General features: G+C 45.0%; 1 protein-coding gene across 1 annotated transcript in view; it reads left to right on the top strand.

Annotated features, from left to right (window-relative positions):
* LOC306784845 (uncharacterized protein) overlaps positions 1 to 14,918 on the top strand; it is an 18,705-nt gene extending 3,787 nt beyond the window's left edge. The window contains exons 2-11 of the mRNA XM_079278988.1: positions 6,924 to 6,982; positions 8,412 to 8,649; positions 8,759 to 8,876; positions 8,970 to 9,072; positions 10,451 to 10,538; positions 10,632 to 10,765; positions 10,862 to 11,090; positions 12,100 to 12,193; positions 12,306 to 12,384; positions 12,808 to 14,918. Of these exons, the coding sequence (XP_079135114.1) occupies positions 8,538 to 8,649; positions 8,759 to 8,876; positions 8,970 to 9,072; positions 10,451 to 10,538; positions 10,632 to 10,765; positions 10,862 to 11,090; positions 12,100 to 12,193; positions 12,306 to 12,384; positions 12,808 to 13,740 (1,890 nt within the window). The 5' untranslated portion in view covers positions 6,924 to 6,982; positions 8,412 to 8,537 and the 3' untranslated portion in view covers positions 13,741 to 14,918. The remainder of the gene's footprint in view (positions 1 to 6,923; positions 6,983 to 8,411; positions 8,650 to 8,758; positions 8,877 to 8,969; positions 9,073 to 10,450; positions 10,539 to 10,631; positions 10,766 to 10,861; positions 11,091 to 12,099; positions 12,194 to 12,305; positions 12,385 to 12,807) is intronic.
* The last annotated feature ends 138 nt before the right edge of the window (positions 14,919 to 15,056 follow it).

Raw genomic sequence — 15,056 nt, 5'->3', positions numbered from 1 at the left:
ATTCAGCATCTGTCTCCGGACTGGATTCAGAGTCCGTCTCCAGACTGGGCTCACGCTCAGCAGCACCTACACTTCCTGTCATCGCCACTTTTTTGGCCTGTGAGTGTCCACGATTGTCCCCCTTCTTTCTCTTCGGCCGAGTAACCTTGAGACGCTCCTCGTCTTCCTCCATATCTACCTCACTACCTTCCTCCACCTGTCCTCCAGTACTCTTCCTCACTCCCTGCAGCCCACTCGTCTCCTCCACCCTCACCTCTTGTGCCACCCCCGTCCCCTCCCCCCTCACCTCCTGGGCCGCACCCGTCTCCTCCACCCTCACCTCCTGGGCCACACTTGTCTCCCCCCCCCTCGCCTCCTGGGCCACACTTGTCTCCTCCCTCCTCGCCTCCTGAGCTCCACTTGTTCCCTCATGTCCATCCTGCTTGTCCCCTCTGTCCTCCTCCTCAGTGCCTTTCTGGTTCTGGTCTTCATGAGACCCGGTTTCCCCCGGACACTCTCTGCTCATATGCCCTTCTTTCCCACAGCTGTAACATTTAAAATCATCAGTCTTCGCAAAAATGACATAGTCAAAGTCCTCCACAGTGATTTTGAACACGAGGTTTACCTCCCTGCTCCTGTTGCTGGGGATCATGCGGACCTGTCTCCTGTGAGACACTACGTGCCGTAACAGCGGGGACTTAAACCCCGAGGACATTCTCCTAACCGGAGACACCACCTTCCCGTGTTTGGCCAGCTCTCTGACGATGTCATCGTTCCTAATGAACGGAGGAACGTTCGATACGGTGACTTGTACCGCCGGTGAGCTGAGAGCGTAAGCGGGTAGGAAAAGCTCGCCCACCTCCACCCCGTTGTCCGACACCACTTCCGCAGCTTCTAAGCTGTCTAAAAATACGACCACATTGCTGTTCATCCGTGCTGCGGACTTCACGCTGCTGTGGCCGACAAGATCACCTACTGCCAGACTGATTTGCTCCACCGAACACCCGAACAGCGGCGGGATCCTCACCCCGTGCTTCCTGGTCAAATCAATGAGGCCCATGGCGGCGCCTAGCCACCGACAGCTCGCGCTGATCGGCTACAAACACCCCCAAACAAAGACCCTAAAAGTGCACACAACCCCCGTGAACCCTCCACACTACACTACACTATCATCCCCAACATTACCCAACGAAGAAAAAATGCCGAAAAACACGTTAAATTTCGCTCTCAAAATCTCCGCTCCTGCAGCTCCGCACACCTCCGTCCACTCAGAGAGAGAGAGAGAGAGAGAGAGAGAGAGAGAGCGAGAGAGAGAGAGAGAGACAGAGAGAGAGACAGAGACAGAGAGAGAGTGAGAGAGAGAGAGAGAGAGAGAGAGAGAGAGACAGAGAGAGAGTGAGAGAGAGCGAGAGAGAGAGAGAGAGACAGAGACAGAGTGAGAGAGAGAGAGAGAGAGACAGAGAGAGAGTGAGAGAGAGAGAGACAGAGAGAGACAGAGAGAGAGAGAGAGACAGAGAGAGAGTGAGAGAGAGAGAGAGACAGAGAGAGACAGAGAGAGAGAGAGAGACAGAGAGAGAGAGAGAGACAGAGACAGAGTGAGAGAGAGCGAGAGAGAGACAGAGTGAGAGAGAGAGAGAGTGAGAGAGGACTATATTCTGCAAAGTTATCCGATGTGTTTATTCGTATATCTGTAAAATGTATTCATTTACATCGATATTCTGGGTCTGAGTCGATATTATACATTTGCTCAGATAATCTTGAGAATCTTACTTTTGTACTCCTTTGTATTAAACTCAGTTCAGGCCCCGGCATAGACATACAGTCACTGACATATATCAGGATTCATGTCTCTCATGAGTCACAGGATTCATGTCTCTCATGAATCACAGGATTCATGTCTCTCATGAGTCACAGGATTCATGTCTCTCATGAGTCACAGGATTCATGTCTCTCATGAGTCACAGGATTCATGTCTCTCATGAGTCACAGCATTCATGTCTCTCATGAGTCACAGCATTCATGTCTCTCATGAGTCCTGAAGATAAGGTGAAGTCCAGTCGGGACTGGCCTCAATATCACCCCATCACCCCCGAGGAAAACAGGACGCCCTTTGTGTACGGGCCCAGGGACCAGAATATCTGGCTCTTCTTGGGTCACTGTGACCGGCGGACGGCAGTGATGCTGTCTCCAGAGGTTTGGCAGGAACATTAATAAATCAGAAGGAAGGGAGGGGGGAGGGGGGAGGGAGGCCGCGGGGAAAGATCCAACGCTGCACGTAGTCCCATGCATAGTAGAGGCACAGATACTGGACAGTGGACTGGATTCCTGTTGAGTTAGCCTGTACTTTGGGCTAAATGCTAATGCTCACATGCTCACAATGCTCATGCTAACATGCTCACAATGCTAATGCTAACATGCTCACAATGCTAATGCTAACATGCTGATATTATCAAAACAATTCTGTTAACTGATAAAGAAATGTTTCTGCTCCAAATGTTGCAGCAATCTATCCAGTAAATGTTGAATGAATAATCAGATTTATAATAATCTGTACTCTCCCTGCTGCTGCTTCAGGTTGTGCTCTCAGTCTTTACTCCGACATGTTTCTGCTGGACCTTCATTTCTTCCACCGTCGCTCACCCCTCAGTCCTCCAGCCACAGCTTTATTCCCAAACGCAGTCAGTGCAATGTGTCTGCTGAGTGGCAGGTTTGAGTGCACATCACACAACCCTGAGAGTGAGTAAGTAAGAAAGTATGTAAGTGAGCAAATGAGTGAGTAAGTGAGCAAGTGAGTGAGTGAGCGAGTATGTAAGTAAGTAAGTGAGCGAGTGAGTGAGTGAATGAGTGAGTAAGTAAGTAAGTGAGCAAATGAGTGAGTAAGTGAGCGAGTGACATCATTCTTTGTAGAAGAGATTCAGGATCTTATGGGATTATTCGGGATAAAAAAGGTTCAAGAAACAATGAAATGAACAAGAAAGACAGATGAGCTTTTCTGCTGATAGCAGCTGTTAGAGGCTGAGCACAGAGAAGTCTTTACATCGAGAAAATAAAAGTTTATCAGAGAACAGGAAATGAAGAGCTCACTTGCTGGATAGTGAATGACTTTTTTATTTTTCTGAGTAGAAACAACCGTAGCTTTCTGGGAAGACAACGAGGTTAGGAAGTGGTGTGTGTCGGTGTGTTTCTTCTTTGTAGTTTGTGGTCGCTTCCGTGCTTTTGAGAAGAAAGTGAGAGAACAGAGTGTTGGCTTTTGGTGCCGGTTTTTAGGGGAAGTCCAAAAGTCAGAAAAATATTTGAACAGAAGGAACAGCGAGAGAAGTTAGAACGCGGTAGATAAAGTGAGGCTGAAGACTTGTAGTCTGTGTTCAAAGTGCTGCTTCCCTGAAAGAGGAGTTCCCCACCATCAGTCGCTGATCATGAGATACAGATCTCCAGTCGAGGGAAGTTGTGCAGCGTGACGTTGAGCCGGGTCATCGTGTGTCATGAGCTGGTCACACTGGACGAATCTCCGTTCACGAAGCAAAACTTCCCGGCCATAGGTCAAGCTGCAAAAAACACCGGATCATAAACTTCCCATAATGCCACATGATAGCATGACTTTTGTTTCCAGGCTGCAACTTCTATCTCTAAAAAGTGAAGTCAGAGCTTCACGTGTTAAAGCTGCATTCTCTCTAGTGTCCACCAGGGGGCGACTCCTCTGGTTGTATAGAAGTCTATAGAAAATGACTCTACTTCTCTCTTGATTTATTACCTCAGTAAACATTGTAAACATGAGTTTATGTCTCAATCTCTAGTTTCAAGTCTTCTTCAGTGCAGCACGTCCAGTTCTAATAAACCAACACAGTCTCACGGCATTTTGTGAAATAATCATGAAATGCAATCTATTGTTTTTATTGTGTCCCTCAGAACAACCTGGGAAGACATTATATTAAAAAGCAAAACTTAGGTTTAGGCAACTAAACCACCAACAGTTAGCTTCAGGCAACTAAACCACCAACAGTTAGCTTCAGGCAACTAAACCACCAACAGTTAGCTTTAGGCAACTAAACCACCAACAGTTAGCTTTAGGCAACTAAACCACCAACAGTTAGCTTCAGGCAACTAAACCACCAACAGTTAGCTTCAGGCAACTAAACCACCAACAGTTAGCTTCAGGCAACTAAACCACCAACAGTTAGCTTCAGGCAACTAAACCACCAACAGTTAGCTTCAGGCAACTAAACCACCAACAGTTAGCTTTAGGCAACTAAACCACCAACAGTTAGCTTCAGGCAACTAAACCACCAACAGTTAGCTTCAGGCAACTAAACCACCAACAGTTAGCTTTAGGCAACTAAACCACCAACAATTAGCTTCAGGCAACTAAACCACCAACAAGTTAATTCGTTTACCAGTTTAGATCAGTTAGTTCGTTAGTTTAGTGGATAACTTGTTCTCTGTGTTTGGTTCATTTGGTTCAGATGAACTTTGTACCACTCCATCAATCAACAATTATAAAAAACAAGTTCCTCCATGTTTATGAATAAATGTATGAATGAGTGTGTGAGTGACGTGTGAACTAACCCTCTGTGTGAACCTTCAGCACACAGAGAGGAATGAACGAGTGAAGTTTGGTGAATGTAAGAGCTGCTGAAGTGGAGATTTATCATCAGAGTCTGAGAACAAACTCATTGAGAGGAAACGTCTTAAAGAGACGTTTAGTTACAGTACAGACATTAAGAGACTCTACAGGTGAATATTCACCACTTCATCACTCACATTAAGAAGACTACAGGTGAATATTCACCACTTCATCACTCACATTAAGAGACTCTACAGGTGAATATTCACCACTTCATCACTCACATTAAGAGACTCTACAGGTGAACATTCACCACTTCATCACTCACATTAAGAGACTCTACAGGTGAATATTCACCACTTCATCACTCACATTAAGAGACTCTACAGGTGAATATTCACCACTTCATCACTCACATTAAGAGACTCTACAGGTGAATATTCACCACTTCATCACTCACATTAAGAGACTCTACAGGTGAATATTCACCACTTCATCACTCACATTAAGAAGACTACAGGTGAATATTCACCACTTCATCACTCACATTAAGAGACTCTACAGGTGAACATTCACCACTTCATCACTCACATTAAGAGACTCTACAGGTGAATATTCACCACTTCATCACTCACATTAAGAGACTCTACAGGTGAATATTCACCACTTCATCACTCACATTAAGAAGACTACAGGTGAATATTCACCACTTCATCACTCACATTAAGAGACTACAGGTGAATATTCACCACTTCATCACTCACATTAAGAGACTCTACAGGTGAATATTCACCACTTCATCACTCACATTAAGAGACTCTACAGGTGAATATTCACCACTTCATCACTCACATTAAGAAGACTACAGGTGAATATTCACCACTTCATCACTCACATTAAGAGACTCTACAGGTGAACATTCACCACTTCATCACTCACATTAAGAGACTCTACAGGTGAATATTCACCACTTCATCACTCACATTAAGAGACTCTACAGGTGAATATTCACCACTTCATCACTCACATTAAGAAGACTACAGGTGAATATTCACCACTTCATCACTCACATTAAGAGACTACAGGTGAATATTCACCACTTCATCACTCACATTTAGAGACTCTACAGGTGAATATTCACCACTTCATCATTCACATTTAGAGCAGTATTTATTGTATGACAAGTTTTTGTAAATGTTATGTTGAATATGCAAATGAGGCTTTATGTAATGGTAACCTTTGGTGAATTTAGGAGAAATCTACAGACGTCAACAGACAAAGCCCTGGATGTGTGTTTGGTATGTTTGTGTTGCTGGGTGTGATGCAACACGTTGTGACTGATACTGTGCTGTGGTCTGGCTCTGATACTACTCGGGTACACTGTTGCTTAAAGAGGATCTTTGCAGTTCAGCTTCCCTTTTCTCACCTTTCTGAACCACTGAGAGCTTTGCTTCCTGATTACTGGCACATTTGCGGTTTTTTATTTATTTTTCCGATAACGCATACAGTTGGGAAGGTATGCCTCTAATCTAGTGGTTATGATCGCTGACGCCATGCGCAGCACGTAGTGCTGTTTTAAGAAAAGGAAGTGCCGTTAACAGGAAGTGCACCTGTTGAGTTCTCAGAAAAAAGACATTTTAAACCTTTATTATGAAAACCTCATGACGAACTCCCCCTGTGCACGCAGATTACTAAATACGTTTAAAATGTTTTCTTACACATATAAAATGGAAATATGTGATGAAATTGTTATTGTGCAGTTTTTTGATTCAGTTTTTGCAGTTTGGGGCTGTGTGTGTTTGCAGTGGGCTGTAATAATAACCACACACCACAAATAACCTGACGCGCACACACACACACTCACACTCACACACACACACACACACACACACATACACACACACACACACACACACACACACACACATACACACACACACACACACGTACACACACTCTCACACACACTCACACTCACACACACACACACACTCTCACACACACTCTCACTCACACACACACACACTCACACACACACACACTCACACACACACACACACACACACACACTCTCACACACACACACCATCCTGTTTTCGACTTTAAAGGTCAGCGTGTTTCAGATGTGAAAACAACAACCGCTCAGTGTCAGTTGCATGTTTTGCCATAAAACTGAAAAAGGTGAAGATGACTTCAGTTGTCACACCTTCAAGCGGATTCAGACGAGAGCTCCTGAACAGTCTGATCTTGCTTTGTGATTGTGTTTGTGAGTGCTGACATTCAAAGTGTGCGGCCGTTATCTTCTTCACCACGGTGGCCGTTCGCCATTTCCTACGAGGATAAAAAACCCAACCGGTGACATTTATGTGGTGTTCGTTCACAGAGCGTCACGTGGAATGAAAGCAGAGCTGCGAAGCAGATCCTGAGCCGCTGCTCCAACAGGTGAGTCCGACCGACCGGCAGCTTTGTGTTTGGTGTCGTCAGGACGAGTGCTGACTCATGAAAACGGGCTGTGGTTCATTAATTATTCATGTTTCAACTGTGGGACCATTGTTGGTCCTTTCATTTCTGATTGGACATGCTGAGAAGGAGCTCGTTGAATCAAAGTGACCCATGTGTCCACTGATCGGCCGGTTGATGGTGAGTGTCGATGCTTCACGCTTCACCCAATGTCCCGGCTCTTTGAAGCCCCAACTGACGCGATCATCCACACACGTTAACGCCGTCACCAGCTGGCAGCAGGTTCACTGCTTCATGTTCGGTGATTGGAAGCTTCGAGTCCAGCCGAGACCTTTGTTGAGTCTCGTTACACGACGACGTCTCGTCCTCTTTAATCTGAAGATGGCGAGCGCATGATCTGCCCAGAGACTTGTCTTTGTTGCCGCTGTTCACGTTCCTCCAGATGCAACATGAATAAATAAACATGAATAAATAAACATGAATAAATAAACATGAATAAATAAACATGAATAAATAAACATGAATAAATAAACGCGGTGCTGTTTTACTTTTGTCATGTTTTTCTTGCGCAGCATCGTGTGTTTCATGACGACAATAACTTTTCATGCTTTTATATCAATGCTTTTCATTAAAAATCAGACTCCTGCATCGTTATGTTGCGCTCACATTCTTCATCAGAGGAGCACCACAGTCCTTATGATTCTGTTCATTCTGATACTTCGTCTGTTAAACATTCGTGTCCCTGCGGCAGCTTTTCTTCACGATGGCGATGAGCATTTTAAACTTTTTGTCTTCACTCTTTGTGTGTATCTGCTGATATTGTCGGCCTCTTGGTGCCATGCTGTTTATGATTCCTGTTTGTTCTCTGATTGTTTTGTACAGTAACCTGATGAAATATGAATAAGTGAAGAAGACAGCGTGTGCGTTCTTTGTTCGATATTGTCCACCTCAGGCGCTCTCCCACGCACCTGTTGACCTACTGGTGGAAAAGTTTTCCTTTTTCATGTTACACTGACCCACAAACATGAAAAACTAAACCTCTGGTGGTGTAACTTCAAACCATCAGCTGTGTGAACACAGCGGCTTTAAGTGCTGTTCAGAGAAAGATTCAGTCAACGAAGTAAAAGACAGAAGAAAGAAAAGGACAAGACACAGATTGACTGCTGCTGATCTTTGACAAAGAATCACATCGGGTGTTTCGTGTGAGTCGAACCAGAGCAGAGGCACTGAGGCAGGACCCGAAACACCCCATCACCTGCTGGTGTCACACCTGCTACTTGCTGTGTTTGTGGTGTGTGTGTGTGTGTGTGTGTGTGTGTAGAAATAAACCTGCAAATGCCACAAAATAAAGAAGCGGCGCAGCATTAAGTGTGTGTGTGTGTGTGTGTGTGTGTGTCATCCCTCTCCACAGGATGAGAAGACGGAGGAAGCAGTGAGTTGCACTCTGAAGCAAGAACAATCCATCGAACCTTCAGCTTTGCAAAAGCAAACAGTCCAAAAAGCAAACAACAAAAGGAGAAGACGGACGAGAGCGTAAATGGAGAGACATAATAAAACCCCTCTTCTGTTTCTTCCTCTGCTCTGCGTCTGCGTCTGCGTCTGCGTCTGCGTCTGCGTCTGTGAGAATTGTCCGAGCGTCCCAGATAACAGTCAGTGGTTTTTATTATTTTCATCGCTTGATTTATATTTTTGATTTGAGATCTTTCGTCACACAAGACTCGAGTGAAGCACAAACATTTCCCTTCATCTCTCCGTCAGAGCTCACAGAGCTCACCTGCCACAGTGACTACGATCGGACCATCACCTGTCTGTGGAACAGCACGTCTGTGTCCCATCATCCAGGCAACGTGTGCAAGATATTCGCCGAGAGAAAGAGGTAGGGACCAAGAAATGCACTCAAACACGCCGTCACCAGAGGAGAACTGTTGACCAGCAGAATAAAGAGAAACATGCTTTCCCTCCCTCTTAGTGAGAAGTATAACAACTACCACAACTCATGCACGCTGGAGCCGGCGGACGCCTCCAGACCGACGCTGAAGAAGTGCTTGCTGTTCTTCCAGAGAAAATACAGAGTAAGGGTGGTGAGGAGTTTTGACCAAACACTAATGTGTCAAGGAATAGTTCAACACTTCAGGAAATACGCTCATTTGCTTTACTGCAGAGAATTTTATGAAAAGACCAATACCTCTCTCATGTTTGTCTGTTAGAGGAAAGCTCTTTAGCTTAGCATAACAACCAATTCACTAGTTACAGCCATAGACTGTCGATAAGAAGCGGACATAGTCGTGACCATATCTGGACTGAGGAGGAGTGACGTAGAGACGCCGTATGTGTCTCTACCTGTCAATCACAGTAGCCCCGCCCTAAAGCATCCCCTGCTTTATGGTCTGTGTGACTCTAAATGGAGCATAATGTACTAAATGAACATCATGCTGTATTGAAGAAGACTTGAAACTAGAGATTGAGACATAAACTCATGTTTACAATGTTTACTGAGGGAATAAATCAAGAGAGAAGTAGAGTCATTTTCTCATAGACTTCTATACAACCAGAGGAGTCGCCCCCTGGTGGACATTAGAGAGAATGCAGCTTTAACACGTGAAGCTTTGGCTCGTAGTAACATATCCTCGTACAAATGTTGGTATGATATCTTATTAAAACCTTATTCCTACCTTTTCGTGCGTTTCTCCATGAAGGTCCAGCAAGTCGTGTTCATTTCCGCGTGTTTTCAAAATAAACTTCCTCCTTCACGGGAAACAACTTAGTTAAGTTTAGGAAAAGATGACGAAATACTTAGTTAGGTTCAAGCAACAAAAGTACTTTGTTAGGTTTAGGAAAAGATGGCGGTTTGTGGTTCATATCACGACTGAAGTGACGTTACTAATGTACGGAAGTTGCGTGACAAATAAATCGACTTTGACTTTTCACACGAGGAACGAACAACGGCCTCCTGCGGAAAAGACTGGTTTTACATCAAATTAACTTTTGTTGGATGTCTACAAATGACAGCGCATTCCTTTCCGTAAATATAGCTCTGAACGCTGTTTGAGAACATCCTGATCTCCTTTATTTAATCCGTACCAACAAACCCGCGGTGCATAAAGAACAGGTAGCGGTGTTATGGGGGTCATAGGAGGGAATATTTTCCTAGTTTTCGCTCTTCAAAAAAAAGTTTGTTACGGTTTATTGCTGACCTTTATCAGATTTACCTTAATGCTAAGCTAAGCTGGCCGGCTGCTGGTGGGAGCTAGCGTAGAGACGAGCGTTCTATCAATCTCATCATCTAACTCCTGGCAAGAAACTGAGAATAGTTCCCAGAATGCAAAGCTACAAAAGCACATTCAACACAAACGTACCCTCATTTATTCTTGTCTGACAAGCACCGATGAAGCTTTTATATCTACATTGAATCAGCTGTTATGGTGTCTGATGAATGTCTTTTCTTCTCAGTTTCTGTCCGTCCACGTCCTGTCCATCAGTCTGAGCTGTGACCCCGGGAAGCAAACGTCGAGCCTTTCCTTCAAGCCAGCTTGTCACAGTGAGTACAATGATATACACACACCCTGCCTCCCTGTGACTTACCTTGCGAGCTGCTCACGCTGACCTTAAAACAAACTGTGTGCCGCTGCAGTAAAGCTGCATCCTCCGCCGCGACCAGACGTCAACTTCACCACCGTCTCCTGGTTCCCCCAAGTTACCAAGCATAGCTTAATCAACGAATACAGGTCCGAACTGCAGTGGAAACACGAGGATCAGTCGTGGATGGTGTGTGTTTATTTTGTCAGAGATGAACAATATGTACAAATGATCCATGCATGAACAAAAAAAAGAACAACAGCCTGTTGATTTCGTCCTTGTCAGGATCCCTCTGTGCTGAAAAACATTTTCGCAGCCAAGTGTAAATGGCACATCACCGAGATGGTCCATTGCGAGATGCAGCTGGAAGAGAACTGGTTGAGGCGAGGTGAGAGGTACGAGGCACGCGTCCGAGTGAAGGCCGCTCAAGACAAGGACAAGTCGATCTGGAGCGACTGGAGCCCCGTTGCATCATGGGAGTCAGCCGTAGGAGGAACAAAAGAACGTCCGACAGGTAAAAGGTCCCAAATATGATGAAGTGGTTTCGTTTAACAGTTATAATTACAAAGAAAGCTAAAAGACTACAAAAAGACATGAAGAGACACAAAGAGTCGCTACATGACTACAAAGAGACACAAAGAGACACAAAGAGTCGCTACATGACTACAAAGAGACACAAAGAGACACAAAGAGTCGCTACATGACTACAAAGAGACACAAAGAGTCGCTACATGACTACAAAGAGACACAAAGAGTCGCTACATGACTACAAAGAGACACAAAGAGACACAAAGAGTCGCTACATGACTACAAAGAGACACAAAGAGACACAAAGAGTCGCTACATGACTACAAAGAGACACAAAGAGTCGCTACATGACTACAAAGAGACACAAAGAGACACAAAGAGTCGCTACATGACTACAAAGAGACACAAATAGTCGCTACATGACTACAAAGAGATACAAAGAGACACAAAGAGTTGCTACATGACTACAAAGAGACACAAAGAGATACAAAGAGTCGCTACATGACTACAAAGAGACACAAAGAGTCGCTACATGACTACAAAGAGACACAAAGAGTCGCTACATGACTACAAAGAGACACAAATAGTCGCTACATGACTACAAAGAGACACAAAGAGTCGCTACATGACTACAAAGAGACACAAAGAGACACAAAGAGTCGCTACATGACTACAAAGAGACACAAAGAGTCGCTACATGACTACAAAGAGACACAAAGAGTCGCTACATGACTACAAAGAGACACAAAGACTACAAAGAGTCACTACATGACTATAAAGAGACAAGAAACCACCACAATGAGATTAAAAATGACCACAAAATGACAAGAAAAACTAGAATGAGAACATAAAGAGACCACAAACATCTGCAAAAAGACTCTATATATGTAGAGACGTGGTCTCATGAAACCTGACCCCCCAGATGTGTTCCCCACGGTGCGATAAACACCGTGTTATGGTCTCTAACGTGATTCGTTCTGTCCCGCGTTTGTCAGAGCTTCACATCGGTGTTTTGGCCATGGTCGCCGCTGCTGCAGCGTTCGCCGTGTTTCTGGTCGTCATTCGCTTTAAGACCGACAAATCCACCTGGTGAGCACACACACACACACACACACACACACATTTAGATTGTCTATGTTAGTCGTATGTAGGAGTATATTCTCTCTCTCGTGTTTTAAGATGCCGTCGCTCTGTTTTGCAGGGTTTACATGGTGAAGAGAATCAGAGGGCCGCCTCTTCCGAACCCAGCGAAATCCTTCCTGCAGGATGTCGATTTCCAGGTGAGCTCATGACTCATAACTTGAGTCAATCTGTTTGTTTTTTGTATTTGCAAACAGTATCACTGTAACAACTTTGTGAGAGCGAGAGCACATGACACATTAAAGCTGCCACTTGGGGGCAGCAGAGAACGAGCTGTAAACAACACGGATGTATTATTATGTTACTAAAACTCTCTTTTGCTGACAGATGTTTTCTCAATGTTGTAAATAACAGTGAGACTGAATCCAACTTTGACTCTAAATGTGAAGCCATCATGTAAACATAATTGATCAACGCAGCTTTAAAGACATGACAGCAGGATGTACATCTCGTGTAGAAACCAGACGGAAAACAACGAGTCATCTTTACGATCCATTTAAAAGCAGCTTCACAACCTCATTCTGCACAGTTCTGTATGTTTTGAACCCTTCTCTTCTTCACAGAACTGGCCCGCTCACTTCTCCGACGAGTCCTTTCATTCCCTCTTCAAACCCGTGGAAGTCGTCTCCGTGGAGGTCGCCTCCGCCGTGGACGCCGTGGTGCTGCTGGGCCTGGAGGCGGCGCTGCTGGAGAAGATGAGAAGCGAAAGCAGCTACGAGTCGACCAGCTCCAACTTCTCCAACCCCAGTTACTCCCATCTGTGTCCTCCTCCTCCTCCTCCTCCTCTTCCCGTCTCCTCGCTCACCGCGGGGAGTCTGGCGCCCTGCGCCGCCGATACACCCTACGGGCCTGTTGGTGGTCACGCTGACAAAGCAGAACAGGAAGCGAGAGGAGAAGAAGTGGAGATCCGCCTGCTGCTCTCCAAAGGCGGCAACGACAGCGAGTCCATGCCGATGGTCTCGGACTACGAGAGGGCCGAGAAGATTCAGGTGGAGCGCGGCAGGCTGCAGAGTCTGGATTCGGCCGTGTGCAGCGGCGAGGAGGTCAGTCAAGAGAGCCTGGAGGCGGATAGCATCAACACGGCCGAGGGCGAGGAGGAGAGCGAGGGAGGGAGCGGCAAAGAGGTCGATATTCAGAAGTTGTTCGGAGGCGGCGGAGGCGTTTTCCACAAAGGGTCCATCCAGGTTTGTTCCGGTTACGAGCGAGTCGAGACGCCGCAGCCCGACGGCCCCGAGCTCCTCAGCATGGATTCAGGCGTTAGCGGCGTTGGCGAGGAGCAGGTGAGTCAGGAGGACGTCGATCAGTCCTCTGAATCCTCCTGCCTCCTGTCTCCTCCTCTTCCTCCTCCTTGCAGCTCCTCACCGGGCTTCACGCCACGCCCGTTGGACCTCTGCAGGTCAGGGTTGAGTCCGGCTCCGCCGAGTCGCTTCCCGGAGAGGATCGCTCTGATGTCGACCAGCAGGTCAGTGGAGCCCTCTGGTGACGGATACATGTGAGGAAGACGGGAGCGGAGCGAAGGACAGACACTTTTATTCGATGCTCAATCTTATACTCTCAAACACCGGCTGGTTGCAACGAATGTATTTTGTTTCTACACTGTTATATTCTGCTTATTTATCGCAATATTTATAACGGATCTCATTTTACTGCAGTTTCTGTGAATGAAGACAAAGCAAAGCAAAGTCAGTAAAAACAATGCTTTCTGCTTTGGTTGTTTCTTAAACTTATAGATGTTTATGTTGTTTATCACTCAGTGTGACAGGGAGAAAGTTCTCTGTTTCTATATATATATGAAACATCTACCTGTGTTTATGAGCAGCCTGTTTAGTACAACAGCTTGAGAGACTTTCTTTGTTTTTGTATTCAAAAGAGCAGCTTCGGTCGGCGTATTAGGGACATCGTGAGTAAAGTAAACGAATTGCTGACTCGGCAGGTAAAGAACTTGGATATTCTCTGAGAATAAACTCACAAAGTTACAAGAAATAAAATCATAAATCTGCTGAGATTAGTTTAAGTTTTTGTGAAAACCTCAGAGCTTCACATCACAGATCCACCGTTAGACTCGGCAGTGTGTTAATTGTATTTATTTATTTATGTTCGTAAAAGAAGGCAGAAAGAACGTGACAGAAGCCGTGTTTACGTGTCTGTCAGGACTCAGAGGCACATTCTGCGTCTTTGTTGTGATGAGGTCGATCCTCCTGATGTGGTGCCTCGACAAAATCCTAAAATTTGGAATTTTGGAGTATTTCTCAGAAATTTCTGAGGTTTGTACGACTTTAATCTCGTAAATTCTTTGATACATTTCTACATTTCTGATCGATTTGAACCTACAGTGGTCCAAACCTTCACTGTAACTCTTTAAATGTTGCATTGACGGTCTCTTCTGTGTTAAAGATCAGTGTTTGCCACATTTTAAACAATACTGTGACTCATCAAAACATTGCTCTCTAGCGCCACTAGTGGGCAAAACCTGAAAATGATAACTTTAATAGCAGATAAATGTGTATTTATATGCTGTTATGGCAGCTATATTCAAAGACTTAGAAGGTGAATCAGTTGTTGACTTTTAAAGAATCCATGTCGGGACTTTTCGAACCATGTTACTGCTTCGTTACTGTTCATGAAAATATCTCATCAAAGGGACAAGTTGTCATGAATGAACAAATAAAAAGTGTTGCCGTTAATTTGTCATTTGTTTTGTTGTTGTTTTGCTTCTGCACGCTGTGTGTAATGACTCAAATATAAAAAATTCCTGGAATTCCTGATAAAATAAACGAGTATTTGGGGACATTTTGTTAACGCATTGTTGAGT

Source organism: Melanostigma gelatinosum (assembly GCF_949748355.1).
Source record: "Melanostigma gelatinosum genome assembly, chromosome: 11".
Lineage (NCBI taxonomy): Eukaryota > Metazoa > Chordata > Actinopteri > Perciformes > Zoarcidae > Melanostigma > Melanostigma gelatinosum.
Note: the sequence above shows the minus strand (reverse complement) of the source record. Positions and strands in the feature narration are given on the sequence as shown.